General features: G+C 39.3%; 1 protein-coding gene across 5 annotated transcripts in view; it reads right to left on the bottom strand.

Moving 5' to 3' along the window:
* Nucleotides 1-13,677: 13,677 nt before the first annotated feature.
* The window catches only part of LOC135216973 (organic cation transporter protein-like), a 40,629-nt gene continuing 38,572 nt past the window's right edge, over nucleotides 13,678-15,734 (bottom strand). For all 5 annotated transcript variants that reach the window (XM_064252507.1, XM_064252510.1, XM_064252508.1 and 2 more), the window contains exons 12-13: nucleotides 15,164-15,303; nucleotides 13,678-14,147 (exon numbers count right to left, since the gene is read on the bottom strand). In XM_064252507.1, the coding sequence (XP_064108577.1) occupies nucleotides 14,099-14,147; nucleotides 15,164-15,303 (189 nt within the window). In that variant the 3' untranslated portion in view covers nucleotides 13,678-14,098. The remainder of the gene's footprint in view (nucleotides 14,148-15,163; nucleotides 15,304-15,734) is intronic.

Genomic DNA, 15,734 nt, shown 5'->3' with positions numbered 1-15,734 from the left:
ATTTGGACACTCAAAATCACAGTCGGTGGCCTTCTGAGCACACCTCGAAAAATAGTCGCTCACTAATTCCTCGCGCCTTGTGCGAGGGCAAAGAATTCAGGCCACTGAACTGCCTGATTCGACGACCGCAACACAATATTCCCGATGGCGTCCAGAGCCGCGTCTGGGGCGAGGGCATTCCATTTGGCATCTGAATACCGAGCGTCCAGTGCACGTTGCAACGCCGGTACACAGTTGAGCCTAATGTGCAGGACAACATCCTGCGGCGGGAACTTGTTAAGGTGAATCCAATACGTCATCGAACGTCTCCAGGATCTGAACGCTGCCGAAGACATTACCGCCTCACACTTCTCAGGGGCAGCAGAGACAGGAACTTTACCGGCACGTGCTCCTGAACCGGGAAGGGCATCCTGAAGGGAACGGATGGCACGCTGCTGGTCTGCAATAACGTCTGTGCTTGCATGACGGCCTGTGACAAGGCCCTTGGCATTGCAGGTGAGGCACGCCTCGCGTGGCCTGGGGTGGTCGACGTATCTGGGGCATGGTTGGTCCTTATCCTACTCACTGCGCCATGTTGGGTTGCAATGACACAACGTCCTGGAGACTGGACTTTATTACAGGATACTCGGGAGCCAACTGACTCGCAACAGCGTATACAGAATTGCCAATAACGGATGCCTGCTCGGCAGCGCATGGCCGAAGAACATATCGTACAATTGTGTATTAATATTTACAACGTGTATTTTGGTGACATGTAGGTTTGTTAATTCATTTTGTCACTGATAATACGAAATAACGATCACTATTTGTAGGGGAAATTATGATGGAGTAGTACGATGGGTTTCCTGTTCTCAAAGATCTGATATGACTCTCGTGGATATGTAAATCGCGGATATGTAAAATCGTAGAGATCATCATATTCATATGTGTCAGTCAGTGTGTAAATTTGACAGCGACAACCTGGCTTTTATCGTGCATGCTACTCATGGCTAGTTACAGTCACGGCAATACTTTTCTGTAAGCATTTTTTGTGTATCAGAAGTTCGTAACAAGCTCTCGTCATAGTTATACTGAAATAAGAAATCTGGCTTGCATCTAAAAGGATTAGAAAGAGAAACTGGGAACTCGTGCAGGTGTTACACACCTCCTCTTAGTTGATAAACCTACTAGGTATGTGATCTGGGCGAGGTCTGTATAGATTGTGAGACTGAGTTAAATGTATTTTTTTAAAGCGCTAAATTATTCCGTAGACGGCGGTTGCCAAAATTATAAGCTTATGACAGTGAAGTACCTAGATATTGTGAAGCTTTTGCTGTTTCGCTGAGCAATACTAGGCCTACCAAGGAGCCTTCCCTATGAGTTATTCACTTCTAAGGTCCAACAGATGCTAAAGAGGAGAGGTAGGTAAAATACAGTATTTATCGTTCCTGTCCCTGTAATTTTCGAGCAGATGTTTATTTTGTAGTTACCAGCATAGTTAACATAGATTTAGATTAATGCTAGATACCCTATTAAACTTTGCACTGACCAAATAGCCTAGGGTTGGGGGATACTAGGTAGGCCTAAAACGTGTTTCAGTAATAGGCTAGGCCTAGGCTGCTATGATATTTTGTTATGTAGGGCCTAGTCCGGTACGTGAACTAGGGGAAACAACCGAGTGGATTAGCGTTTCTAGTTTCCACCGCGTGTGAAGCCACCCTCCGAAACGTACTTTAACGCGTCCTGACACCGGAGAGTGACCGTACATCCTTCTTCTTGACAAGGGTAAGTGTCAACGATTAACATAATACATCATAACCATATCATTATGCAAATAATTAATAATGATATAGTAGGCTACTCAATAAATCTTTTGTATTATTCCTCCAAAAGGCAGCTATGGGTAACAAAAGAAAATTGCGGGATGATTGGCTATTAACGGAGGAGTTTAAACCCTGGTTATCCAGGGTAGAGGATGATCCCACCAAAGCATTCTGCAATATTTGTCATGCAGAACTGACGACTATCAAACGGCACAAGGTAAAGGAAAATCACTTTTATTCTTCTACTGTATTATTTTGATTTACTGCTGATAATTGTTTAAATGATACAAACTGTATGAATTTTTTATAACTTGTGTTAATTCAACAGACAACCAACATTCATCTCGTCAGTGAAGCCAGTCAGACCCAGAATGACGAAGACCCCCATAGGCCTAATGTGCAACTCCAGATAAAATTGGCAACAATCTTGCTGATTTGCTTTATTGCAGAACACAACCTGCCTTTCTTGATTGCCGACCATCTCATTGACTTATGTAAAACAATGTTTCCAGAATCGGTAATTGCACAAGGCCTACAAATGAAAAGAACAAAATGCACTGAAATAACAAAAAACCTAGGTACCTGTATGACAAATGATTTAGTTGAAAAATTAAAGAGCAATTTATTTTCCATTATCATAGACGAGTCAACTGACGTCACTGCAAGCAAGTTCCTCACTATTATAGTTAAGTATTTTGACTCTAAAAATTGTACTATTAAGACTAGAATGCTAGACCTAATTGATATTTATGAAGGTAATGCTGAAGACGTTGGTTCTAGTGGGGAAGTACTTTTCAAAAAACTTATGGGAATATTAGAGGCTCATCAGATTCCTCTGAGTAACTTCATAGGATTTGCTGTAGATGGTGCTTCAAATGTAATGGTAGGCAATGCGAGGATATCATACGCAATGTCTATACTCACTTTGCTCACAGTGCAAAGAGGAAATATTAATTCAAGCAGTTTCAAGGTATTTTTGAGTTAAAACCCCACAAAATCCTCCATGCATGCCAGACACGCTGGCTCTCCTTTCACCAAGCAGTTGGAAGTTTTAGAATAGTGGAAGGCACTGAAAGACTATTTTATAAAGAAAGAATCAGAGGAAAAACTCAGGGCAGTAGACTTGATTGTTAAAGACATGAACGACCCTTCAATTTATCTTTATTTAAATTTTCTCAACTTCATTTTGCCTACATTTAATGCATTAAATCTAATGTTTCAGAGGCAGACTCCAACTATTCATTTAATACATTTTGAAATAAATAGGTTTTATAAGACGCTGTTGCTATATTTCTGCCGTAAGGACCTTGTTGATAAAGCAGACTTAATATCTTTTGACCTTAATCTTGAAAAAAACCATGTGCCTTTGAACAATATCTACTTAGGGGCAGCAGTGCATGGGCTATTTCAAACCGAACACTACAGACATCAACCATTTTCAAACCATGTAAGGTATAGGTGCAGATCATTCATGATAAAAATGTGTATGGAGTTACAGAAAAGATTTAACTTAAAACATCCATTATGGCATATGGCTTCATTCTATAATCCTGATAAACTCCTTGATAACAACACGAGGTCCATATTACCAACAGTATTACCTTTTACTGAAATTGTACCCCGTATTTACAAGGGGAATATCCAAGATTTAGACAATGAGTGGAGAAATCTCGACAGCATTTCCCTACCTGCAGAACTCAGGTCAGAACAGTGTAATAATATTATTAACTTTTATAGAACACTAGGAGAAATTAAAGAAGATAATGTGCACCAATTCAAAAATCTTGCTACGTTTGCTTTACAAATTATATCATTGCCAATAACAAACACGGATGCTGAAAGACTTTTCTCGAAACTGAATTTAATAAAAACTGATATGAGGAATAAACTTAGTTTACAATCAACTCAAGCATTAACTTTCGTTTCAGAGGCAGTGAGGGAACAAGGAAGTTGTTACAAGTTTAAAGGCCTGTCCACACGATCGGGCCTGATCGGCGGACTTCCCCTCTAACGGGCACACTTGTCGGGCAAACAGTTAAATTGCCCGATGGGTCTTGTAGCAAAATCACCATGGTGGTGCCCGATGACTTGAGCTTCGACCCTGGCAGACGTACGTTAACCATATACATTTCTTTTACTGAGCCAGCCTTTGCACCATTTTCTCTCCTTTTTCTTCTTTTTCATCACACAGAAAGCAATTATCATGCTAAACAATATCCTCTTCTTTGCGGTAGGTACCATGTTTATCGTACCGCACTGAACACACTACTTGCATCGTCGGGCATGCCCACCTCTCCATCGCCTCACCCATGTGGACAACACTCACGGGTAAACCGGCCAGAATTTGCCCGTCAACCCCGGAGCACGCCGATCAGGCCCGCTCGTGTGGACAGGCCTTAAGCCATCAGAGGCAATGGTATCCGTTGCGTAAGAAAATATTAGCAATATTATGGATATAACAGTTATTGTTTATTTTTGGTTCTTATATACTTAATCTGAAAAAAAGTACTTGTCTGTTTTGTCCTTTTGTAAGTTATTGGCTTGTGATTGTTTTGATTATTCATATGCTGTTTACTTGTAAATATATTGTGAAAGTATGAAATTGTTTTATTTAATCCATTTTGGGGTATTAGATTGGAAAGAAATAGAACTGTAGGATATAATTTGAAATAGCAAAATAGTTTACCGCAATCAACGTTTTCTTTGAAAAGACCGTGTCAAAATAGAAAACCTTTAATCTCCCTCGAAAGGTGAAAATGAGGTTTGTACTACGTTTTTGTACACTATACATATTACGATTTTTTGCATCACTATATTTTTGCATGTGACAGGTCTAAAATGAATGAGAAAACGTATAATATATTGTATATCGATTTACAATATCATTGACCTCCTAAGTATGTGAAAAAAACGTTTGTTGAAAGTTTGTGAAGCACTCTCCTAAAAAGTTCCTTCATGAGCCGAGAGGACAGCGGAAATGAAGCTCACGAACGTTCGCTTCCGACTACGATTTCTTTAAAAATCAGAACTGCGTATGGTAACTGCTAAAAGCCATTGCTGTGAAGAAAAAACGGCAACGCTGCGAGATGGGCATCAGTCACGAATTGGTGGTGAGAGCAGGAGCTCAAGACCTCTACTTTCCTTGTGAAGTAGGTAAGTATTTTCTCCAAAGTTAGAAATTAAGGTCATATTTTAAGATTAAACAGAGGTTAATGAAAGTCTGGCTCTACGCAGTGCACTCGCTTTCGAAATTTTTACTTACAACTCCAAATGTTTAGAAGATTGATACCCTCTCGGGGCACTGTCTTCACAAAAATCGTAAACAATGACTTCCAACCACGACTTATCCAAGGAAACTACGATTTTTTTGGTAGAAGCAGCAGCAGCGTGCACTAGATAATTATTTAAGTAAATAGTCAAACGGCAGTATAAGGTCATGAATTGTATGAATTTTTATGCATATTCATGTTTATTAATTTAAAAATATTCGTTGTTGGAAAAGTAACTAGATTCTTGACTCAAATGTCAAGTTTTTGCTGTGAACGGTACCTACGGCGTTCGTGGTTCTTCGCACTCTTCTATTGTTTATCAGTGTTGCCAATTGGTATGTGTTTACCTTTCAAACTGGGTATAATTATGACTTACACAAAACCGGGGAAATAAGTGAAATTAGCATATCTATTTGTAATAGTATATATACATATTAGAGCAATCGGATGTGTGAAGCTCCACTAGATTGGCAACGATGAGTAATTTTGCCGTCTGCTCGTATCTCCTTTGGAATAATCTGTAATTTTTTGGGGTTAATTTGGTTGTAAAAAAGGGATAATAGACATTAATTAAATAAACATTTTGAAGTAACAAAGTAAAGTTAAACTAAATAATGAGTAAAGTAAACAATTAAGGGAATAAAGCTTTGCACCTCATAAACAGTGTAGTCGTTTGCTGCCTGCAACTGTGTTAGTGGAGTGAGCACTTGGGAACCAGGAACTGCAACGTAGTTCAAGTGCAATTTGGAGGGAATTAAGACCAAAATATGTATAATTACAATCAAATAAACACTATGAAGTTTCAGTTGTGATGGCAGTAAGGATAAAACCACCGATTACAAGGTAAAAATGAATTTCAGTTCAAACCATGACCCCGAGAATAAGAAGTTTCATGCTTTCACTAATATAGGTAACAGAATGTGTTATGGTGCTGATTACAACTGCGATCTTGAGTAAGATCAATAAACGTTACATATAATATGCTAATATTGTTGAAATGAGCTCTGGGAAAGATGGTGGCTCTGCTGCGCTTACAAACGGCACCTCACGCGGGTGCCACCATGTTGGATTTAAAAACTGCCTTGAAAACATATTTTACGAAGACCTCACATGCCTATTTTAGTTCGTATGGCACTTTCATATATCACATTATGTTGACGAAACTTCAATCTTTTGAATGGTATGCTAAAGTTGTAATTGTATTTGTGTTTCACTAATCAAATATTGAGTGAATAAGGCAGATCCACCCAATGACGATGGATCCACTGCAGTGCTTCCCCCTATATTTTGATCAAGTTTTGCTTGGGTAATTTTAAGTAGCTCGTACTCTTGCCTTGGAAATTGATTTACTACATAGTTCCTACAGTTTTAAACTTTCGATGAAGAACTACCCAGCCTAGCCTAGTTATTATTTTGGCAGTCAACTGTTATTTACCTGCTAGCCTATCTCTACCCAATAATGATGGGGTACTTCGAGAATTCGAGTTTTGGGTGGGATAGAGACTATCTTCAACCAATTTTCTAGTCATAACCTACCGCTGGATGGCGATAAGCTCTATCAAGAAAATAGCCGGAGCGATACACAACAAAAATGGCGACGAGACAAAAACCAATAACAAAATTTTAGCGGTCATATTTTGCACATTCCTGATTTCAGTCTTGGCATGGCGGAATGACACTTCTCGCCATATCCACATTTTGAAACATTCTTGGCAAGCACGTTTGTTCTGGCAAGTGGGAATATTTGTACTGCACGCTTTTGCCACAGGGGTTACAGGGCAATGGCTGTTCTGTTTTTTAACTCTTGAGTGTCACCGTGGTCGGGTCGAGGTCGAACTACTTACCTATGTGGAGGGATTTGGCTGTAGCGCGGTTGGGCCCAGTAAACCTAAACTACCCGAGAACATGCATAAACAGAGCTGCCATTTTTGTGTTTTGGTAAAGTTTGACGTATGCAAACCATCAGGGAGCCATAGCTATGTACCAAGAAAGGAAAGGCTGAGAGAAGGAAAGTATCACAGGGGTGTAGGTACCCTAGAGGGGTCCTTGGTTAGGAGTTAGAAGGGGCTTCAGGTAGAGAGTTCTGGGCATAAGCAAATGATAGTTTACCAGCACAAAACAACTACACCAAGAGCACTAAAACTAGGAAAAATAAATTTTCAAGTTAAAAGTAATAGTGAAGCAATTACTCAGAAACAACGCAATTACTTAGCAATAACATTTGCATAGTAATGACTGTAAATCTAAAGACACTTACCTCAAATATGTTAAACAAGTCGGTCAGCATTCACTGCTGCGCTTCGGGGAGGCAAAAACAGGTTTTTGTTAACATTCCGTAATGACGATATGTGATTAATTTAGTGTATGTATATAATCACCGTGATGATATAAATTGAAATCACAATAATTAATAGAACTAATCTCACAATTAATGGAGAGAGTGAGACAAAGGATAAAAAGATCAAGATGTTGAAGGCAAAAAAAGGACATTTTTATGATGAAACAAAGTTTAAATTATACCTACCTAGTAATTACATAGCTATTAGTTTCATGTATTTGCAGTAGTTTAGAATAAAAATTCATGGTAGGGACAATGATATTGTGTAGATAACAAGTCTCATTCCCTAGCAATAGGGTTAGGAACGACACAGCAGACTAGCTCATTCCATTTATGCTTATTTCCATCAGAGGAGAGGCGGGAGGCCTCTGATCTTGTAATTACTGGGCAAGTATGATTAAAACCTTGTTTTATTATAAAAATGTCATGTTTAATTAAGTAACTTACCCAGTAATTACATACCTGATTCCCACACTGAGAGGATATGGGTACATTCATCTCTAAAACATTCAGTCATGTAAAGAATTAGAAATAGAAAAGCTGCTAGCATTGAAACAATGCTTGTCGTTCCTTATTAGTTAAGAGAGCTTGCTGTAAATCCCGCCTCTGGTTGGTGCTCAACTTGACCTGTGGTGGTGCGGCAGTAAAGCCAAGGGTCGCCTCTACAAAAGGGGGAGCCTTGTAGCAAGGACAGTTCTAATTGCTCACAAGGACAAGTTGCCCTTGCCCTGGGCTCAGTACTGTAATCAAAATAACAACCTACACTGAAGTAAAACAACAACCCATCCACTAAAAGTGACAGATCCTCTGGGTACAATGTACCCTCCTGGCTCCCTAAACTTCAACCCTTCACTACCGGGTAAATGCTCAGAAAATAGGAGAGAATCCTATGCTTCCTTCTGCGATACTACCATGCCAGCAACTAAAATTTTCAAGGTACTGCCTAAATTTCAACACTTTAAAAACTCAAAATCATGAGAAAATTAATGAACAGTGATCATACTACCAGTAGAACAAATGCACTCGGTGGACTCCTTTTCAATGGTTGTCCGTCGAAACCTGCTGACAACAGGTTTGACTGAGCAACTGACCGGGGTTCTCATGGACTTCAGAATGCCTCTTCCCTGGTGCATGGAAGTCTGACAGGGACTGGGTTTAGGAGTCCCATGAGTCAGATTGTTATTATGAAACTGAGGAGTAAACTACCTTGGGGCAAACCCCTTCAGACTCCTATGGATTTCAGTAAACCTCCTCCCTTGTCAAATGGACTATGAGATATATATCGCTTGAAAGCCAATGAGATAGAGGTTGTACTAACGTCTTAAGCTTTTGTTAAAAGGGGGCAAATGCCTCTTTTAAATCCAAGTGCTTCAGAAGATAAAGTTCATTAGTGGAAATGGCAAGATGTTCTAATTCGAGGACGAGACTCATACATGCCATAAAATCTTGGGTTAAAATTGGTTTGGGATTCTGGTTCCTAGGAAGTACCAGACCATGTAGCTAGTCAGAAAGAGCTCTATTCTTCCTCCTCCCAGAAAGCACTTCAGTCTCCCCTAGAATGAGCTTTCACCAGGCTGTAGCTCTTATCCTGAGTTCCTATTAGAACGAACTAGCTCCTGCTAAAACAACAGTTTCTGGATGGCCTTCGAACCTGAACATTCAAACAGAACAGAAAATCTATGCTTCAACCAAGTGAGCGCATCAGGCACTTGGAGCAAATGCGAGTGTCAGCAAAAGTTGGTGCCAGAAAAGTAGGGTGCCAGACTAGCTATGAGCTCAGGTGAATTCTGGCACCTCTGAAATACACGGATCCAGGTCTTGGTGCCGTCACTGTCTTTGACTAAAATCCCTGGGAAGCTGAGCAAATTATCTTCTTTTTCCTTGCTTGGGCATATTAAGAACTTTAAAGGAAAAGAAACTATGTTTCTGCTGCAAAAGGGATACAGATATCTTGCATAGGAGACGTACAGCCTGAGAAGCTAGTTTCAGGAAGTTGATCACCAGTACTGAAAGATGGCATGAGAAGATTCACTTACAATACTTGTAAAGAGCTCTGCAGTACATAAGGAAAGACCTCTTGATTGATAATCCTCCATACAGTCTGGAGTGATTCTGGAAAAATTAGACTACATTACACTTGCTGGTTGGGCATTTGATGTGGTAAGCTTTCACATTGAGTTTCTTTCTATTTTTCTTACCAGAATCAAAGAAGCATTCCTGCTCCTTACTCTAGCAGGGGGAGGAAGGAGACTCGGGCAGTAAGGCAGGAACATCTTGGATTTGTGCCTTAATACCTCCGATTCTGAATATTCATCCCAGCCTTTTTTGTATGAGTTACGATTTCTTACTGATGGCAAAAGTCCCAGAATCTGACTCGATCTCGCAGGGCTTATACTTTGATCAGTTTGTAAGGAGCAGGGCACTCCTCCTTGCTCCTGCGACCAGGAGTAGCAGCCCAGGTGTGCTGAGAGCCAGTTAGTTCTAGAGACTCACTCAGATTACTCCCTCCAATAAGTGAGTCTTTCTATTGTAAAGGGCTGAGGGTTTGTAGTTTAGTATGTAGGAACAAACCATAATTTTTGAAAGTAAATTCGATTTTTTCTAAAAACATATATAAACTTGAGGTCCTTTACACCAGTGCCCACCTCATGCCACCCCTCAATCTAAAACCTGGGTCGAAAGGCAAATTGGAATGTTTACATCTGGACAGGAAGGTCTTCCCGCCTAACGGACTGTACTTACTGCCTAGCCACTTTTTTAAAGAATTTTAAGGCTGTGTTCCAGTTTCACCGTAAGTAATTCCTATTGTAAAGGACCTCAGCGTTGTATAGGAAAAATACAATTTACTTTCAAAATTTGTGATTTTGGAAAGTTGGTGGATTTATTTTTTGTCTCTAACTGTTTGAGTCTTTAGTAAAAGCCTTTGGATGCTGTTAAACCCTCTCTTCGTAGCTTTAGGACCTGTGATATGGTAAGAAAATTACAAGTTTTGCACAACATTGATTTTTGCATGGAGAATACAGTACTAGTCTTTTGGTCCTGGCCTAGGATGAGAACAAAATATCTATTTTGAGGTTTGTCCCTCTCAGGGTTGTTAAATGCAGACTAGATACTATTTAAAGATTCTTCTGCAAATATAGGGCAATTAGTGTACAGGTAGTCCCCTGCTTACGACGGGGGTTACGTTCTTGAGACGTGCCGTAAGCCGAAAATCGCCATAAGCCGGAAAATCATAAAAAAAATCTTAAGAAAACCCTGCTTGCAACGCTTTGGGTGTATTAAAAACCATGTAAACTGCATTTTTATTGCATTTTTCATAAAAAAAACTTCAAATATTGATTATTTTGCATTGTTATAGTCATATTTCTTCTGCCAGATCAGTGTCATAAGCGCTGTAACCCTGGAACGTGTCGTAAACCTGGAAATAATTTCTGGCAGATATAACTGAGAAAAGTGGAGTAACCTCAGAATGTCGTAAGCTGGGGACTGCCTGTACTACCTAGGATGAGAACAAAATTTCTATTTTGAGGTTTGTCCCTCTCAGGGTTGTTAAATGCAGACTAGACACTATTTAAAGATTCTTATGCCATATAAGGCAATTAGATTGTACTACCTAGGATGAGACAAAATATCTATTTTGAGGTTTGTACCTCTTAGGGTTGTTTCATCATCATTTGTTGTTCCATTCTCCAACCCCAGATCTTCTGGCATGGGTGACAGACGCTTTGCTACAGGACTGGTTGAACAAGAACCTGTATGCATTCCCAATTTCCCACCCTTCAGCGTGGTAATAGAAGTTTTAAACAAATTTAGGACCAACGAGAATATGACAGTGACCTTAGTAGTCTGTTTTGGCCTCTCATGGAGTGGTTCCTGGATCTTTTTGGACAACTGGTCGACTTTCCAAGGCTACTGCTACAGAAACTAAGTCTTCTTAGACAGCCCCACTTCAGACACTTCCAAAGATTTTCCACTCTTGCTCTGACAGAATTCAGACTGTCAGGAAGCTCATTAGAGTGAAAGGATTTTCAAGGTCTGCTACAGAGGCTATTGCAAGGTATAAACATCAATCCTCTAGAAAAGTCTACAGAGCTAAGTGGACAATCTTCCGCAACTGGTGTACAAGACATATTGTTTCATCTTTTCAGACATCTGTAACAGAGATAGCAGGCTTTCTGCTCAATTAGAGGTTACAGGTCCATGATGGGCTCTGTCTTTAGTCATAAAGGTTTGGATCTGTCTTCAAACCAAGAATTGTACATTCTTATTATATCATGTGACACAGACAAACAAACAAAGGTAGAATCGGTCTCATGAAACTTTAATGTGGTTCTGAAATGGCTCTCAGGTCCCTATTTCAAGCCATTGATAGAAGGATTGGGTTCTTCCAAGGGGATGCAGTCTGTTCATTTACCCTTGGTTTTCTGGACAAGAACAAGACTCCATCCAAGTTCTGACCTCGTTTTTTTTTTTTTTTTTTTTTTTTTTTTTTTTTTTTTTTTTTTTTTTTTTTTTTTTTCATTTTACCATTAAGAACTGGATGGAGATCCTGGGTCCAGAAGAGGAAGAGCCAGCTATTTACCCCATGAGAGCATTAAGATATTATATGCATAGAACTTAGAAAACCTGAGGACCTGCTAGTAACCTTTGGTGCTCAGTTAAAAATTCTTCTTGGCCCTTTTCTAAGAAAGCCTTTTCATTCTTTTTCAGACTTTATTACTGAAGCACATTACCAGATTGGAGATGTCTTGCCTCCTTTTAAAGTTGAGGCTCACAAGATCAGAGTATTCTCTACCTCACAAGCATTTAAATACAACTTGTCTCCCTTCTATTCTTCAATTGATGTATTGGAGGTGTAAGTGCGTGAAGTGAAAATGGTGTTTGAAAATTGCAGTACCCTGGGTCTGTTGCCAGTAGTTGGCCTGGTTTTGGGGGACAAAGCTTAGGAAGCATCCCTTGTTTCCTTGTTCTCTTTGCCTTGACATAGGTGTCGAGTCTTATTGGAGGTGGGGGTTACCATGTACCTGGAGTGCCCACCGGTTTTTTAGTGGATGGGTGCTTTTTTTTTTTTTTTATTGTGGTGTAGGTAACAGTGTTGTTTGCCTGGTTGCTCTTTATTGTGGTACTGCACCCAGGGCAGGGGCAACTATTGATGCTTTGTTAGCCAATGGAAATGTCCTTTGAAGTTATTTGTGTAAAACGGTTATTTTTATGATAGATTTAAGTTTTATCTATACTTACCAAGTACTACTTACAGAATCAGAGCCCTTCCTCCTCCCCTCGCATGGGCATAAGGGCACAAACAGACTGAAGCTCTGTGCTAAGTTGTTCCTATATTTTGCTGAAAGTGGCTAGGGCTAGTCATCCACACAAAACAAAGGAAGCACTACCTTGTATTTCAAAATTTAAGCTGTCGCGCCAGTTGAAACTGGAGCTCTGTAATTACTTATTAAGTATATATAAAACTTATTTTATCATAAAAAGAACATTTCTTAAGACTAGAAATGTAATATCCTTTTCATAGGGTCTTTGGTCAAGGGCTTTCATGCTAATTTCTATCCTTAATGGAAGGTAAGCCACGGGACATACGATCAATGGCTACAACTCTTAGATTTGAAAGCTTATCCTTAGATAAGATATGGAGGTCACTCATTGGCATGGTAATTTTGTACTTACTTGCTTTGGCTTATCTTCATGGTGCAGAGTTAAATACAATTATTGCAGAGCATTAACTCCTCTGGTTTAGGCAGGGGATATTATCTCCGGATCAAAGAATAGTCTTTTTTTTTTTTTTTTACTTGGTCGTGGTTTTTGGAAAGCTTGGAATTACTCAATATTGAGTATTAGAAGTATACCTTTTTGTACATATGTACTTGTTAATTATCCATCATTAGCTTTGCAGGGTTTTGGCACAGTAATCCAACCCCCCCCCCCCCCCCCCCCCACCCCCCCCCCCCCCCCACCCCCCCCCCCCCCCCCCCGCCCCAATCCTGCTGAAGAGGGCATCCTCCAAAGAGACCTCAGATGTTTTTATGATGAGGATCTCGTACTTGAGGGACAATCCTCCTAAGGTGGCAAAATAGCCCATGGGTTTAATTTACTGGTTAAAACAAAAACTTTTTTGTACAAATATTTCATTACTAAGTAGCCTTTAACAGTTGACTGATTTTCACTTTGCCCAACACGTAATTTTTTTCAGTCTGTCGAACTCCCGCAGGCACAGAAGTAAAAGCTATATAATGGGGGAATAAGTATTTAAGATTAAATGTTTAATTAAGTATTCATATATTACCAATTTGGCATTCTGCATTTTCTCACTGAATTTACAACTGCAGAATAGACATACTGACACTGACAAAAACAGGTATAAAAGACATGTAAGTTGTAACTAGAACAGATTTATCATACATAGTTGCCAGTTTCCATGACTCACTAACAGTATTTTGCACATTTTTTTTATTCTACGTCTAGAGCCCTAGAAATATTTTGCAGGTTTTTACAACTGCTTCAAAGTCTGGCATGTTTTGTACATTTTTTTGCCATTTATGTTCTTGTGTTTGATGTGTTATGCCCCGATGATCAGAGATAACTATGAGAGTCCCACAGGAAAGTAAATCACATCCCAGCCTCACTTTTCATTGTTGATGCACGTATGTATTTTGTCCTCTGGCTGAGAACTCTGATAAAGCTCACTCATTAAACTTTGTGGTCTCAGCATCTTCGTCTGGAGCATCTTGCCTGTTTAGGGAGAAGCAGAATGGGCAATGTCACTCATCAGGATATAACAAGATATCTTCCAAGCTCCTTAAAAGGTACTAAAAATTCTCATAAGTGCTTGAAATCTTGATAAATGGGGATGATCTTTGGCATTGTGGGATTTTGATACTTAAGAAAGCTACTAATAATGATATTTTCAGAACATTCAAAATACTGTATGAAGGCTACTAATAGTAATATTTTCAGAACATTCGTAATATGAACTGTATAGTACTTGTACTGTTACCAGCTAGTTGAATGGTGAAAGTGACAATTTATTTGTGGACTAATTTGTATGGAAATCAAGACAATAGAAACTGCTAAAATAAAGTAAGTTAGGGTGTTTTTTCATTTAAAATTAGCCTTGAGGGTGTTTTTTCATTTAAAATTAGCCTTGCCTTTTAGGTGCTCATATTCATTGTCATAGGCATAAGGTCAGCCTAATCAACAACTGTAACAGCAACTCAAGTTTCTGTAGTCTCGATTGTAATGAGTTCTTACTTCAACTAAATTAAATAGTGGAGACAAACACCCAAGCACTGTTGATAGGGGTGGGCCCCATTCTTTACCACAAACTGTTAACAATTACTGAGTGCATGTAGAGCGACAGAATGGTAGCAATATGAATAGCTTTAGGTAATGGAAATTATATTGCACATCATTAGTTCGGAAGTAAGTGTAGTGTTATTATATGTTACTTTACTAACTGAACAACAATTTATGTACAAATTAAAAGCTGTTGGTATGGTACCAGAAATAGCCAAGCATGGCTCATCTACAAAGTTCCTTAAGTGAATGAATACGAAGTTCCTTAAAGTGAATGAATATCTTTTGTTCACTAACAAAACATATATCTACCAGTAGAGAGGGTGGGTGCTCCCACTTACACTTTGCCTTGTTTGATAGGCAGTAGGTGGCCCTGTTTAGTCTCTTCCAACTTAGTCGTCCAAATATATGAACTAGGTAACAGTGACTCAAACAAATCCCTTTGATCTCACCTTACGATCTGATTTTCAAGGTCGTTGACGGTCTCCACCATGGGCTTCCCCTTCGTTTCCCTCAGAGGTATAGCTGCCCCGGCAGCGATGAAGCAGCAGACTCCATAAATTAAGGACGGTACCCAGGGTATTAGGGGTCCCTGAAATATTTCATTGGTTTTTTTTTATTTATTGTATGGCGTAAGAGCTAATCTGTAGCATATTTTTCACTTTAGGCTTGTGCTGGAGAGTGTGTCTGTGTGTGTGTGTGTGTTTTGTATGCAAATGTAAAGCCACAAAACAAATGTTAATATCAAATTGACTTTACCTTGGGACTAACTTACATCTGAGGCTGTTATATAAAAGTGTATAAGGCCGGGTCGGTATTGGACCCTGTTTGATTCGGATGTAACTGTGGACTTATTTATTAACTTATCAAGAGATCACTTCACTCTTGGCTTGTCTAGATGTATACATATGATATATAATGATCTTCAGGTGTAAATTCTAAAGATGAAGTAAATTCGAGATTAAAGGGTGTTTGTGGGACAATATTTTAGAGCATAAAAAAGACATGCGTAAATTGCTGATT

This window comes from Macrobrachium nipponense, chromosome 7, assembly GCF_015104395.2.
Source record: "Macrobrachium nipponense isolate FS-2020 chromosome 7, ASM1510439v2, whole genome shotgun sequence".
Classification (NCBI taxonomy): Eukaryota; Metazoa; Arthropoda; class Malacostraca; order Decapoda; family Palaemonidae; genus Macrobrachium; species Macrobrachium nipponense.
Note: the sequence above shows the minus strand (reverse complement) of the source record. Positions and strands in the feature narration are given on the sequence as shown.